Source organism: Mustela nigripes, chromosome 7, assembly GCF_022355385.1.
Source record: "Mustela nigripes isolate SB6536 chromosome 7, MUSNIG.SB6536, whole genome shotgun sequence".
Classification (NCBI taxonomy): Eukaryota; Metazoa; Chordata; class Mammalia; order Carnivora; family Mustelidae; genus Mustela; species Mustela nigripes.
This window is the reverse complement of record NC_081563.1, coordinates 5,789,434-5,803,836: the sequence shown is the minus strand read 5'-3', so window position 1 is coordinate 5,803,836 and position 14,403 is coordinate 5,789,434. Positions and strand designations below refer to the sequence as shown.

Genomic DNA, 14,403 nt, shown 5'->3' with positions numbered 1-14,403 from the left:
GCCGGAGCCAGCTCACTGTGAGCCTGGACATCCCGGACTAAGACCGCAGTCATGATTATCCGCTGTCGCTCCCGGAGTCCGGTGGGCACGCCGGATTGGAGACTTTCTGTTTTTCCAGTCTCTCTTCTAGTGTTTGTTGCGCAGGATTAATGTTGTCATTGTGTGTCTTCGCCTCCCGCCTGCAAGTTCTGCTCACAGAGACCGCGGCCCGTTGGCTCTTCATCCCCCATGCCCGGGACAGCGGCCGCCAGTGATCACACGCGTCCCGCCGGGATCCGCTGAGCGTGCAGGGAGGGGTTTCTCACTCTTTTTGAAACTTGCGTTCTTTTTTGCTAAACATAAAATTTACACCTGTGTTTGGTATGATTTGAAATTCAAAATAAGATGTGTCATCTAAAGAAACCTGGAAGTTTTGAGAGAAAGGCTCACTTTGGTCTCCCCATCCTGGGGCGGCTGGAGAGGTGTGAAGCCCCGGCGGTGGCCCCAGCCCGCTCCGCCCCTTCAAGAGTCAGCCGGCGGGTGACTGGCCCAGGAAGAAGCCACTGGAGTTCAACGTCAGTTAGGGTGCTCACAGGGCATGTGACTTCAGGACTGAGTTTCTGCAACTCTAAAACAGTGAAGATTAGAGGAAAGATGTTAGGCCACCTTCTGTCTTGAATGTCTACTTTACTAGTAATAGTTGGGTGCGTACTGTGCACACCCCAGGCCTCACCCTGCAGGGATCCTCTCTTCAGCCCGAACAATGTGTGGCTCCCCCGCATGTATGATGCTCCTTTTCCTAATGAGAGGACGCGGGGGGCTGCACGTGGGCGGAGGATGAGGAAAGGCCTCAGAGCCACGAATGAGTGGAAACGCCGCTCGAGGCTTATGGAGGTCGATGATGCAGAGGCGAGCGGAGATCTTCTTCAGACGACAAACCCGAACGGTCACAGCGAAGGAGGCCTGCACGACAGGAGGCAGGCACGGTGTGATGTCACCCCCACGCCCCCGTCCGATTGCCAGGCACATTGTCTGAGTGGGGAAGCCACGGGAGTCTGGAAGGAACCATGGCCCAGTTTGAGAAACAGAACTTGTCGCTTCTAGAGTTGTTGTATTTCCAAGGAAATCTAATCATACAAAAGGAAAAAAGTCCTCAAAAAAACTATTTTTAAGACCAATATCTTTAATGAGTTCTACGCTCAATTTAAAAAGCCCTTAAAAGTATGTAGTGATCCTCCTTGTCATTTCCCCAGTAGGTCTGTTAGTGGGTCGTCCGTGCTGCCAGCAGGTGGGACGCGGATAGTTCATCAGACACGGGCGTGTGTTTTGATCCTGGTTCTTCAGCTTCCTTCTGTTTCCGTTTATACTCGGATGTGTTTTTCTGCTTTCTTATGACTTCTAGTGACAGTAGTATTCCAGCTAACATTGTTTTTGTGTGATATGTGTGTTTAGATGGAGGGGGAGACAGACAGACTGACGGACATCCTCTGTTCATTGGGTTCAGTAAGTTTCTTCTGCGGGCCTGCCTTGGAGCCTCCTTCTTACTGATAATATTTCTATGGAAAAATTTATTCAAAGGTTTAAGTAACTTTCCCACACTAGAGATGCCTGTTATCCTATAATGATTAGCTTAAAAAGTAATTTTAATCACAGCTTAAGATCTTTGTTTATATTTTAAATTGTGTACAGTGGTTTGAAATTTTTTTCATAAATTATTCACGCCATCAGAGGGGAAAGGGAGTTGGGGGTACCCGTCTGGGTGCCCAGGCATGCGTGGTCTCAGGGATAGGTTGGATTGAGCTTAAAACCAGAAACCCTAATCATGTTAGCCTGAATTTTATGAAATGAAGGGATAAATTAGTTCTCTCATTTAAGGGTGGATTTCCGCATTGGGACGTTAGAAAATCGGGTGTCACTGCAGCCAGAATGTTTTATAGATGAGTGACCGCAAGCGAAGAATTAGATCATTTGACTTGAGCCATCGTGCTTTCCGGATAACTAGATGTGGGTGTACCTAGCTTTCAGTCAGTGCTATTGTTTGGTACTTTTTGTTGCTTTGTGAGAAACAGTTTTAGGTATTTGGGAAAACAAGTAACTAGTGTTCTTCTCTCAGAAGTTTTCTGAAATCCAGATTTATTACTCCTTTTCCTCATAGAGTCCCAAGTTATGAAAAAAGCTGTAATCCCTGAGCCGCATAACCCCACAGCGCTTTCGTGTAGCCAGGAGACGGGGAATGCCAGGGTACTGAGTGTGCCTTTATGGGGCTTCCTTTCGTTTTTCTGGCTCTTCTGGGGCTTGTGATATGGGACTCCCTCTGAGGCACTCACAGAATTCTAGGCTGTGGAAGTCAGATTCCTTACTTTTTATTTGGACACGTTCCGTGTGATACGTAAGCACTTTGTAGTCTCAATGGTCTCATCGTGATGTCTGTGAATGGGTGCCTCTCTTCTAACAGCACTCTTGCTTTTTATAGGTATGCCTTACATTTTCTTGTACAGAGTGGAATTTCCTACTGTATCATGATCATAATAGGAGTGGAGAACATGCACAAGTAAGTGTTGCTCTTTATTCCCGTATCAATATGTATTTCCCTGTAATAGAATTAGATCAAAATATAATTCTGTCACATTAAACATTACTCCAAGAAGAGCTGTCATACATTACTGAAAGCCGGCTTTCTCAGCCTCAGCACTGTTGACATCTTGGGCTGGATCATTCATTGATGTGGGGGCTGTCCTGGGCACCGGAGGATGGTGAGTGGCATTCCTGGCCCCCGCCCACTGGGTGCCAGTAGTGCCTCCACCCCCACTCCCTCTGAGTTGTGATAACCATGAACGTTTCCAGATATTTCCGAAGGTCCCTTGGGAGGCAAAACAGCAGCCACGTTGTGTCTTCTTGTGTTTTCTGAATATAGCGTGGTTCTTATGAGTTCTCATGAAGCATCTGTTGAATGAGTGAATGAGCAAATGGACGAATGATACTATGACTCGTGCCTGACAGCAGTCCCTTTCCCGGTCATCTCCTGAAGCTCTTGCTTCGTCGTCTCCTTTATAGCCTTAACTCCATCTCAGGGCTGCCCTAACAGTAGCCCTGTGTCCTCTGCCACCTGTGGCAGAATCCCAGACTGAGTTCTTGAACCTGAACATCTGTGCAGGCTTTAGCTGGATCTCGGTCCCCAGGGAGAGTGGAATGGGGGGGAGGAGGGGCCAGGGAAGCAGAGAGGGTGGGAATGGAGGACGGGTATAGACGGAGGAGAGGAAGGGGAGTAGGTGTTTTGGGCACCCTTCTGGAATTGGAAAGGCATTTTCCCTGCAGAAGGCAGCACAGCGTGGCTGTTCTCCGATGTACGGCACAGAGCGCGGACGGGCGTGGGAACCTAAGTGCCCTTCATGTCAGCTTTTTGTTTTCTGACTTTTCTGTGGGAAAACTCGTTTTGAGTTCTAAAAATTCTCAGACTTCTAGAACACAGCACAAAGGAACTTCCATTATTTAAGTACAAAGAGCAGAAATGTGGGAAGGCTCAAACGGAAAGAGTAGAAAATCCCCTTAGCCTAGAGAAGTCAAGCTGAAGTATTTTCATTATAAGTTGGCAAATAATTTTCAACAAAACAGATGACCTCAGTAAGAAAAACGCCGAAGTTGTAGGTGTATACCGTGAAATCGTGCCTGCCTGATGGGCTTGCAGGTGGCGGTAGGAAAGTAGTTTTAAACTTCGCTTTCCATCGCCTTGCCTCCCCGCCAGTCTGAATGCACATTCTTGTGGGCCACAGTGTTGCCAGAAACTGAAAGATAAAGGAGATGTGGTCCTCGCCTCCGACGTGCATGGTTGTGTTGGCGATATTAAGACAGTCAGTCGTGCAGCAGTAGTTACCTGACGTGGGGGTCCAGCCATGGGGACGAGGACGTGCTCTGTCCGACTGTCGAGCCCCAGCCACAGTGCTGAGTGTTGGCAAAGACGGATGTTCTCGGGGCTGGGGGAGCGTAAGGGAGGGAGCCACCAGCTGGGAAAGGAGTGAGGTCCTGGCTCTGTGTGTTCGGCCGTTTGCTCTACGGCCAGTAGAATAAAGGAGTTGGGCACAGAGTGCTGATACTGGGTGTTAAGTAGAAAGTATGCTGATGTGTGTTTTTAGGAATTGAGAAATACGGACACATCCTCTCCCCAGATGCCTCCTGTGCTCATGGTGACCCTGCGCAGCGGGCTGAGTCATGGGGAAGATCAGGCGCAGACTCTGCCCCCTGCCCAGCGGCCTTAGGGCTTGACTGGATGAGTAGAAGTTTACGGTCCTGGATGCCCGGGTTTGAATCCAGACTCTGCTGAATTTTCTTTAGCTTTGAGACCTCGGCCATGTCACTTGGCCTTTTGGGCCTAAACTGGATTAAACCAGTGACTCTGTCAAGGAGCCTGTGCCCACCCACTTCGTGCTGGGGGCTCCTGGGTAAGCGTTTGTTTGTGCATAGGGTTCGGCCAGAAGAAGAGATGTTCGGATGCTACAGAGGTCATTCTTAGTTACGCGTATTTTGCTGTTTTTCCTGACGATGTCATGTCAGAGCTGGGCCACCTCCCTGGCCGCCGTGCACTGTAATTCATCGTTTCTTCTTCCCAGGACATGAACCCCTTGGCAGGGATCTTTTAATTACTTTTTAATCTCATGGTTGAGCATATTGATGATAGAAGCTCTCGGTAGATGAGGTTACCTTTTCTGTTCTGAATGAGTATTTTGTGCCTTTTGTCTTTGAGGTTTTTTTTTGTTTGTTTGTTTTTTAAATGTTTTTAGTTTGGTGTTTCCAAGCATCCCGTTCATTCCTGCAGTCGGCCTTGAGTGGCATGCTTGATGGGCTGACCTGCATGCAGCTCTGTGGGTGTTTCTGGCTCACTACCTCCTTGTTCTTCCCCACTGAGCCACAGCCCTGCGGCTTGCAGTGGGGCTGGGGCAAGAAGAGGCAGATGTGGCTGACCTGGCCTTGACCTCCATCCAGGAGGACCCCAAGCAGCAGGCAGCACAGGGTCACGTCCACTTGTTATCCGCCAGCTCTACCGAGACTCCTCCAGGATGAATTCCTAGACAAGGATGGCATTAGGAACTGCTGAACTCTACTAGGAAGGAACCATGAGCTCGGAAATGCCATGTGGCAGGCAGAAGCCTCAAGTCACTTGAAAATTTGTCCGCATGAAGTTAATTAGCAGCGGGTAGTGGCTCAGCGGGAACTCTATGGGGAAAATCTTAACTTCCCTGAGAACAATACCATGGTCCCGGGAGAGGGAGTAAAATGTGGCAGGAAGGAAACTGGACTCTTGGATTTTTTTCTTTTATGCTCTCTGCGGACCACGTTTGAAAGCCTCGTGGTGCTTGGGGATAAAGATGCGGGCCCTTTTGGTACGGTGCTGCCAGAAGTTGAAATTCAGCGGGAAAACCATAATTCTAAAATTGATTTTTTATGTGACCTTATTTTAATAATAGTTAATGCTTCCATAATTATTGTGTATCAGTCACTGTACAAAGCCCGTATAATAGCTTTTGGAGACAGTGTAGACTGGACCTCTGTGTGTGTCTGTCTCTACCCAGAGCCCAAGCTTTAGCTTTTTACCTCTGCAGTAGGTTACTTCTGAGCATTAAGCATGATGATTATGAGAATGAGTCACTGAAAAAGAAACACCCTAAATTGATTGAGAAAATGTGATGTGAGCCAACAGGGTCCCCAACAAAGGCAGAGGTGTTTATGTGTTTGTCATTCTTCCTTCAAACAGAGATGCGGTTATCTTTATCTGAAGATATGCAGTAGCCTGTTGGCACACTGTGCTTGGGTTGGGGTCGAAGGTTTTTGAACATTCTCAGTTCTCACAGGGAGGAAAGCCTGTTACTTGGTGATAGGTAATAGGATGTCTGGGTTCTGCTGGATTTTTGAAAAGTCTTGAGGACGTAGCATCATTCCATTAAATCCTGCACTCAGGAGAGGGGGCGATTCAGTTCCTTTATGCCATTCAGTCAATTATAGCATCTCTTTTAAGAGGTATTCGAATTCTGCACTTTATTTCTAATTGTGTTCTGGTTCTCTGTTAAGAAGGAGGGTTCAGTCTTCCTTGAGCAAGTGAGGGAAGCTTTTTTGTTCCCCCTTTGTAGGATGAAGCCAGAGTTTTTGTATGTGGGGGGGGGTTATATTAATGTAGGGATGTTAATAAGACTGACACACCTCCCTTGGTAAATAAAGGCGTTACTTTGGGTGACACTGTTCATCTGAATGTATTAGAGTAAAGAGAAATTTGCACAGGTGACTTGTATAAACGAGGTTCTGCCTTGTCAGGTCTGCCTAAAAATGTCTGATTAATAGCTAATACTCCAAATTAATCACTTAAAAAAACAAAAGAGAGTTTTGGAGCTATTATCCAATTAAATGAGAAATCCTTGTTTTGAAGATAACAATTCATATGTTATCAAAAATAACTGGATAGTTATGATAATTAAAAATAAGAGTACCTTTCACTGGAAAAGTAGGATTTATTTCCTGGTTTTCGGTACTTCTGGAAACTAATTTTACTTTTACATTAAGCCCATCATCCTTGCCAGAATGTTGAAAGGAAAATTAAAAACTCACATAACCATCTGTTAGGGTGATGAGCAGAATCACTCAATAATATGTCATAACACGTGCCACTTACCGAAAGTATGTGGTCTGGGTCAAAGTTTTGTGAGAATAAAAGCTTCGTGACTGTTTTCCTCGTTTTCTTAACTTTTGAGTAAGAAGTGAGGAAATGGTTTTGGAAAATCAGGGCTTGCTAACGGATGGAGGTAACTGTGGTGTGACCTTACAGTAACTCTGTTCACATGTGTGAGTTGTGTCTTCACAGTGTTAGAAGCACTATGATTTCAGAGAGAGCTGTTGGACTCTGACTTTGGCATTTGAATGATGGAGGGACATCTAGGTGCCAGTCCCTTTGTGGAGTGCTTTTTACGAATATCCCAATTAACTGTCCCAACAGGCCTGTTTGGGAGGTGTTGTAACGTCCCAGAGGTTAGTTCACTTGAACACAGACACAGAACCAGTAATCATCAGACCTGTGAAGTCTGTGAAATCCATGTATGTTGTTAGATTATTTACCAACAGTCCTTTACAGATTTGTTGTTGTTATCTTTTTTTTTTTTTTTTTTTTGTAGTTGGAGAAACAAAAGATTTTCAACTGTTTACCGGACAGCATACAAAGGCTTGGGATCTTTTAAAATTGCTTTAACCTTTAAATACGTATCTGACAAAGAGTGATTTTAATCTCTAAAGCCTCTCCCATTCTTTAAACTTGTTCAGACTTTTGTAAGTGCTGTACTTCAGGTCGATGTTTACTAAAACACATAAAAAAGTAGATTCTAATATGCTGTTTTAATGTCAATTGATGAAAACTAGAATATTAAAATACTTTTAGATTAATTTGTCAGAGAAAAAAGTACCGCCCTCCTCCTACTTGTTGCTAGCTTACTGAATGATTCATATTAGAGCAGTTCTGGAAAGACAGTCAGAAGGTACTGGAGGACCTACCTGAAGATCCAGAATGCGGCCCGGCGTCGTGGCAAGAGGGGGTGACGGGGCGTGTTTCACAGCAAAAACCGAGCTTTTGCTTAAACTTAATGAAGACCAGAAAGAGATGGGGTTACACATCTTTTCCTGACCTAGAAATGAATCTTGTGGGTTTTACAGAGGATGTGCCTTTAGCATGACTTGTTGTGTGAAGAAGATGGAATCAGGATGGACCAGACACTATTTGCCTTTCAGGGTTTTGGAAGATCTTGTATGGGACACCTTCGGCTGGAACAGTTTAATTTTAAAATTCCAGTGATTAGGAAGCTATCACTTAGATCACTTTACAAAGCTTTTTTCTTAAACATGAGAGCACTAAAATGTCTCGAAAACAGACTTCAAGGATTGAAAATAAAATCCAGTGGAAGAGAAGCGTAAAAGTTAAGAAGCGAATAGGGTGAATTCCCTGGAGGACAACAGAACGTTAATCATTCGTAATTACTGGTAACGCTAAACTACCATCAAGAGTTAACATTTATTAAATCCAAATTGTATGTCCAATACACATTAAATGCTCAAGTGAATTCCCATGTAGTCGTCACGACCGCCCTGTGCCGGAAGCCTGTTCTCAGCTTCATGGTTGAGAGCCACGCACCCGGCGCAGGCCCCCACAGCCGGTGCTCAGCAGGCTCAGAGTCTGAAACCAAATCCGTCCAGTGCCAGAGCCCGTGCTCCCGGCCACTAACCTCAGCTGCACCAGCATGAGGATCCTCTATGGGAAACAGTCGGTGTCCTACCCCCTTTATTTTGGGGTTATTTTCCTTCATCATTATCTGGTGTGCATGCAAATAACAGAAATGAATCTCAGTTTGACGACTGTATTGGGAAGCGAACCCTTGTAAATCTAATTCTTGGGTTAGTTTTTTTTGTTAAAGATTTCTTTATTTGAGAGGGAAGTGGAGGAGGGGCTCAGAGAGTGAGGGAGAGACTCTCAGGCAGACTCCCTGCTGAGTGAAGAGTCAGATGTGGGTCTTGATCTCGTGACCCTGAGACCATGACCTGAGCCAAAACCAAGAGTTGGATGCTTAACCGACTGTGCCACCCAGGCGCCCCTCTGGGGTTGGTTTCTTAGTTTTACCTGCGCTTCACTTGATGGCTTCTGTCATAAATCATTCTTCTTACCCCCAATAGCTAACAGAACATACTTTCATCATCAGCATTTTTTTTCTGTTCCAGTAATTCTCACCTCTTGGGAGTAAAGGGAGGTTACGTCCAAATTTAGGGGAATGAGATCATGATTCTGATACGTCGGACCCCTCCACCTCCACCTCCACCAAGCAGAGAAACAAGCAGAGCACCGGCAGCATCGGATGCGGGATGCAGCGTTTATGTCCGCTGCTGTGAGGCGGGCCTTCTCCCCCCGCCCCTCACGGCCCTCCCAGCCTTGGGGCCTACCTGGCTGCTCTGTCCTTTGGCTCTCCCAGCCACCGTGGTCTGCCCTCCTCTAGATCATAGTTTGCAGAGTGCACTCAGAGACTTCCGGGGGTCCCCGAGATCCTTCTAGGAGGTGGAAAGGTCCAAACTATTTCCATAATGACGTTTAGACATTATTTGCCTTTTTCCTTTTCATTCTCTCACGGGTAGACAACGGGCCTTTCTCCAGAGGCCGTGTGCTGGTGATACGGTGTGGAGCGTTTGCGAGTTCTGCTGTCTTCTGTTGAGTCAGACGTTACGGAGACTTACCTAGGTGTAGAACATTGCCACCCTTCTCATTAGTCTTTTTAAAAAAATATATACTTAGAAAATATATTTTTCCTCAAAGTGTGGTTTATATTGGTATGTACTAGGTTTATCATTATTTTGGAATTACATATTTTTAAAATCCTCAGTTTTATTCTAGTGTGGTACAGACCCGTGGCTCTTGTTTATGCGGGTGATGCTTCTCTGGTTTCCTCAAGAATTTTGAAGTGGGTATAGGATCCTGAGACCGAGAACTGTGAGAGCAGCCACGTTAGCACGCCCTGTGCCCCAGGACTCTGGGACCATGACCCGAGCCGAAGGCAGCCGCCTAAGGACTGAGCCACCCAGGCGGCCCCCAACCATCTTTTAAAATGTCTGTCTGACTGCGGCTCTTCTGCCTGGACCGTGCCCAGCTCCCTTGGCTCGGCGGCTTGGCAGCGCCTTTGTGCCTTTGCCCTGCCTTCCTTCCCTCTCTTGGTCACAGCTCTCGCTCCTCAGCTCTGACGGGCCCAGTCATAATGGGCCGTTTGTCGTCCTGAACACACACTCTGCTGTTTCACGCTTGGTGCCTTTGTGTTTGCGGGGAGCCCCCTACCCCGACGTGCATTCCTGCGGGTCCCGCAGGGTGTGACCTCTGGAGCCCTTCCCCTTCCAGCCTTGCTGCTATCAGCAGTCACCCTCACCTTGCATGGCCCCTGTATGGCACATGTTGTGGCGTGCTGGACGTACCTGGTCGCAGGCGGGGCCGTGCTGTGGCCAAGACCCCAGCTAGAGAGCCACTCTGCCCTGTCCCACGCACCTGCTTGGTAGCTTGGTCACAATGAGTTACTTAGCTTATCTCTCTCTCTCTTTTTTTTTTTTTTTTTAAAGACTTATTTATTTCAGAGAGCATGAGCCCAAGATGGGGAAGGAGAAGGGGGGATTCTATCGAGCAGACTACCCACTGAGCAGGGAGCCCAGCATGGGCCTCGATCCCAGGATCCTGACATCATGACCTGAGCTGAAATCAAGAGTCTGACACCGAACCAGTTGCACCACCCAGGTGCCCCTGAGTCACTGAGCCTCTCTAGCCTCAGTTTCCTCATTTGTATGTTAGGATTAATAGTAATTCCTACCTCGTAGAACTGTAGTGAAGATGAGGTATCCTGGGTTTCATTAGACATAAGACGCCAGGGCATGTGAGATGTGCCTTTATTTCACCTACCCCTGTCGAGGGTTACCTGCCCGCAGCTGGGGGAGCGTTCTTGACTTCAGACGTGCTGAAGTGCGAAAGTACATGAGTTTGAGATTCAGTGAGAAACAGTCCGCAGAACCGCTGGATGGTGCTGGCTGGGGGCCCCGCGTGCATCACCGGTACGTGCTCACCTCCCTTGCTGGACTTGGAACCCGAGAGGAGAGGGACTAAGCTGGATTCGATTTTGTGTCCTCAGAATCTGGCTGGATAGCATTAGTGATTGCAGTGTGTATCTGAACGCCGCCGAAGGCCGGGAGCCGACCGTTTTCCCAGACGTACAGCGACGGCGCACTGAAGAAAGTTCCCTTTCTTCCAGGTCCCAATTTCTAAGAAGCCCTGACCGGCTTAGCTTTTGTTCAGTTCTGGGGGCGTCTTCTTCCTATTCCCACTTCTTAGATATTTGATATTATGAGACAAAATATGGATCTGGAAAATTGTAATTGACGGTCTTTGTTTTGCTTTTAAGAACTTTGAAGAATTAATTGAACACTTCTCTCCCCCCACCAGATTTCCTCCTATAAATTTTTTCACTCTGAAGTTTAAGAGAATAAAGATGAGGGGTGCCTGGGTGGCTCATTCGTTAAGTGTCTGCCTTTGGCTCAGGTTGTGATCCCAGAGTACTGGGATGGAGCCCCGCATTGGGCTGCCTGCTTGCAGGAAGCCTGCTTCTCCCTCTCCCCCTGCTTGTGTTCCCTCTCTGGCTGTCTCTCTCCCTCTCTGCTGAATAAATAAAATCTGTAAAAAAGAGAGAAAGAAAGAAAGAGGAGTGGTCTTCTGTGTGGGTAGGGAGGGAAGTCAGGGCCCTGTATTAAAATGCAGCTCCTGAGGGATGGGGAGGGACAGATTCCTCTGTCTGCTTGGTAGGGGCCCAAGACCTTTGAATTGGGGACTGGTAGCGGTGTTGTGAAGCCTTTTCCAAACATTCTTTTTTTTCAGAGTCCTGGTTTCAGTAGCAATGAGAACAGACTGAAATCTGGATGTTTTTTTGTGGATAATTGTCTTTCCCAGTTGCTCCCAAGATTCTGTCATTACGTTGCCAGATGTAGTTCTTGATGTTATTAAAAGCTTTAAGTTTATGCAAATTGATTGACTTACTGGGAGAGGCTGAGGTGGGGGACTACTAATCAGATGATATTTTGAACTAGAATTCAAAGGTTTTAAATGTCGATGTAAACTATAAAAGTCTATATTTTTAAAGATTAAATGATCTTGTTTAATGCCAACAGCTAAAACTGAATTTTATTTGTACATTTGAGTCAACTTGGAGAACGATTATGTGACTTCATTATGTTACTGAACCAGGTGTGGAAGCAAAAGTTGGATTTTTTTTTTTTTTTTTTTTTAAGCTGAACAATAGCGGGCAGTTTGGTTCCTTTCAGGCATCTGTAAACAAAGTGAGAACAGGGAAGAATGGAGTGACTTCATCTGTCAGTGTCACCATTTGTGTCTGGTCTGGTGAATACAGCTCAGCTCTTTTCCATTTTTTCTGTGAACAAGGTTTCATAAAAGAACACATGAACTCTCTCATGGCTTTTATTATATTTGTAACTCACTGCGGTCTCTTTGTTCCAGCTGAGAGAACACCTGGTCAGAAAGGCAGGGTAGATCACTGAGCAAGCCCGGGCTTCCCAGGGACAGTGGCGTTTTTTGAAGGAACATAAGATTCCCTGCCAGTCTCTCGGAAGGAATCAAGAGTGTGTTCTGGTCACCAAACCCCAGATTCTGTATGCAGGGAGAAGCCTTAAAGTGGGGATCCTGCTGAGGTGGTCACTCGACCTTACAGAGGACAGAGAAGAGGAAAAAGAAGAGTGGGAACCTGTGTTGTTCTTACCTGAGGATACCTCCACTCCTCACTTGTTGGCAGAGGAATCTTGTGAGTGAAGGTCTGGCCATGGACGCAGCAGCTTTGATACCAGAAACAGTTGACTTGGTTTGGAGGACAGAAGACTCACGCAGGGGCGAACAGAAAGGCATTCAGCCCCGCTCTCCTGCAGATGTGGGCCATACACTGAATCGGGAGATACTGGGAGAAAGAGAGCCATAAACAGACTTGAGAATATCTCCGTGCAACCCTGGCTGCCTAGAGACTGCATCCAGGCACAGGGGAGGCTTGAGAGGGCCTAGGGGAGAGTACAGGCTGGGACAGACCTAACAGGTGCCGGACTGTGAACAAGTTCTCTAACCCACATGTAGATAACACAGGCAGGCCTTACTGGGCGACAGTATTTGAACACAAGCTTGGACCACTGAGCTCTGCAGATGCGGGTGATCCCTAGAGTGAGACTGAAAAATAAAATCCAAGTGTTTAAAAAACTGAGCAGAGACATCAGCTGCTACATACCACAGGTGAGAAAGAGTGAGCAGATTACGTCCGAGCTAAAAAACAAAAACAGCATAACAATGTTCAAGGAAAAAAAAAATCAAAATTGAGTTATTTTATTATTCAGTACATCCAGATTTAAACAAAAAACTTGGACAAACATGGAAAAGGCAGTCAGTTCAAACTGCCTCTACATAGATCCAGATGTGGAATTTACCAGAGACTTCAGGGCAGCTGTTATAAATACATTTGAAGAAATAAAAGAAGATATGATGACCATGAGTCAACAAATAGGGAATAGCACTAAAGAAACAGGAACTGTTCATCAGAACCAAATGGAGTCCTAGAGTTGAATAGCTAATAACCGAAATGAAAAACATACTAGATGTGCTACCTAGTGATTGGTGATGCAAAGAAAGGATCTGTAAACTCAGAGGTAGATCAGTAGATATCAGCTGGTGAGTAGCAGAGATGTAAAACACACTGAAGAAAACCAAACAGCCCCCAAGTCTTACAGGGCAATGTCACCCAGACCAGCATGTGCGTGGTCAGTGCTTCCAAAGGAGAGTAGAAACAGGAAGAGCATTTGAAGAAATAATATCCATCAGTATTCCAGACTTGATGAGAAACATGAATCTGCTGACCAGAGAAGCTCAGCGAGCCCCACGTAGGAGAAACAAGCAGATCTTCACTAAGATACATTGTAGTTGCACTGTTGAAAGACCCTGAGAAGAAGGGCATCTGGAAAGCGGCTCATTGTCTACAAGGGAGCAGTACAGTTCTCACCAGAAACAGTGGAGGCCAGAGGAAGTGGAATGACGTATTCTAAATGATTCTAAATGCCGAAAGAAAAAATGTTCAACTGCAAGTCCTATAGCCAGCAAAGTTATCCTTCAAAAATGGCAGTGAAATAAAGACCTTCCTGGATACACAAAGACCTGCCTTACAAGAAATTCTAAACAAAGTTGTTTGAGTTGAAAGGTAGCATAACAGATGGTAACTGGAATCCACAGGAAGAAACGAAGAGCTCCAGAAATGGTACATGTGGGCAGTGAATATAAAAGATGGTGTATATGTATATTTTCTTAATTTATCTAAAGGGATGTATGAAGCAATAATTAGACCACTGTGTTATTAGGGTTATACATAGATTCCATATACGTGACAATAGTAGTATAAAGGACAAGGGAGGAAATGAAGCTGTACTGGAGCAAACTTGCTATATTTTATCAGAATCAAGATAAGATACATGCTGTAATTCCTTGAATAATCATGAAAATAACTAAAAAATGTATAGTGAAAAAAATCAACATAGGAATTAAAACAGTATGCTACCAAACATTGTTTAATACAAAATGAGGCAATAAAGGAGGAACAAAAGAAACCCGAGACATTCCTGAGTCAAATAGAAAAATTTGGAGGCTATGAATCTAACCACATCAGTAATTACACTAAAAGTGAACCAAAAGGCAGTCTGTGTCCTAAAAAAAAAAAAATAATAAAGACCTAATCATATGCTATCTGCAACACATTCTTTAGAAGAAAAGATACCAACAGTTTGAAAGTAAGAATGGATAAGATAATCTTGCAAGTGCTGGGATAGTTGTTGAAGAACACTGCCCAGCTA

At 45.6% G+C, this 14,403-nt stretch overlaps 1 protein-coding gene across 2 annotated transcripts in view; it reads left to right on the top strand.

Annotated features, from left to right (window-relative positions):
- The window catches only part of MBOAT2 (membrane bound O-acyltransferase domain containing 2), a 120,369-nt gene that overhangs the window by 52,287 nt on the left and 53,679 nt on the right, over window positions 1-14,403 (top strand). For both annotated transcript variants that reach the window (XM_059405121.1, XM_059405120.1), the window contains exon 3: window positions 2,453-2,530. In XM_059405121.1, coding sequence (XP_059261104.1) covers window positions 2,453-2,530 — 78 coding nt within the window. The remainder of the gene's footprint in view (window positions 1-2,452; window positions 2,531-14,403) is intronic.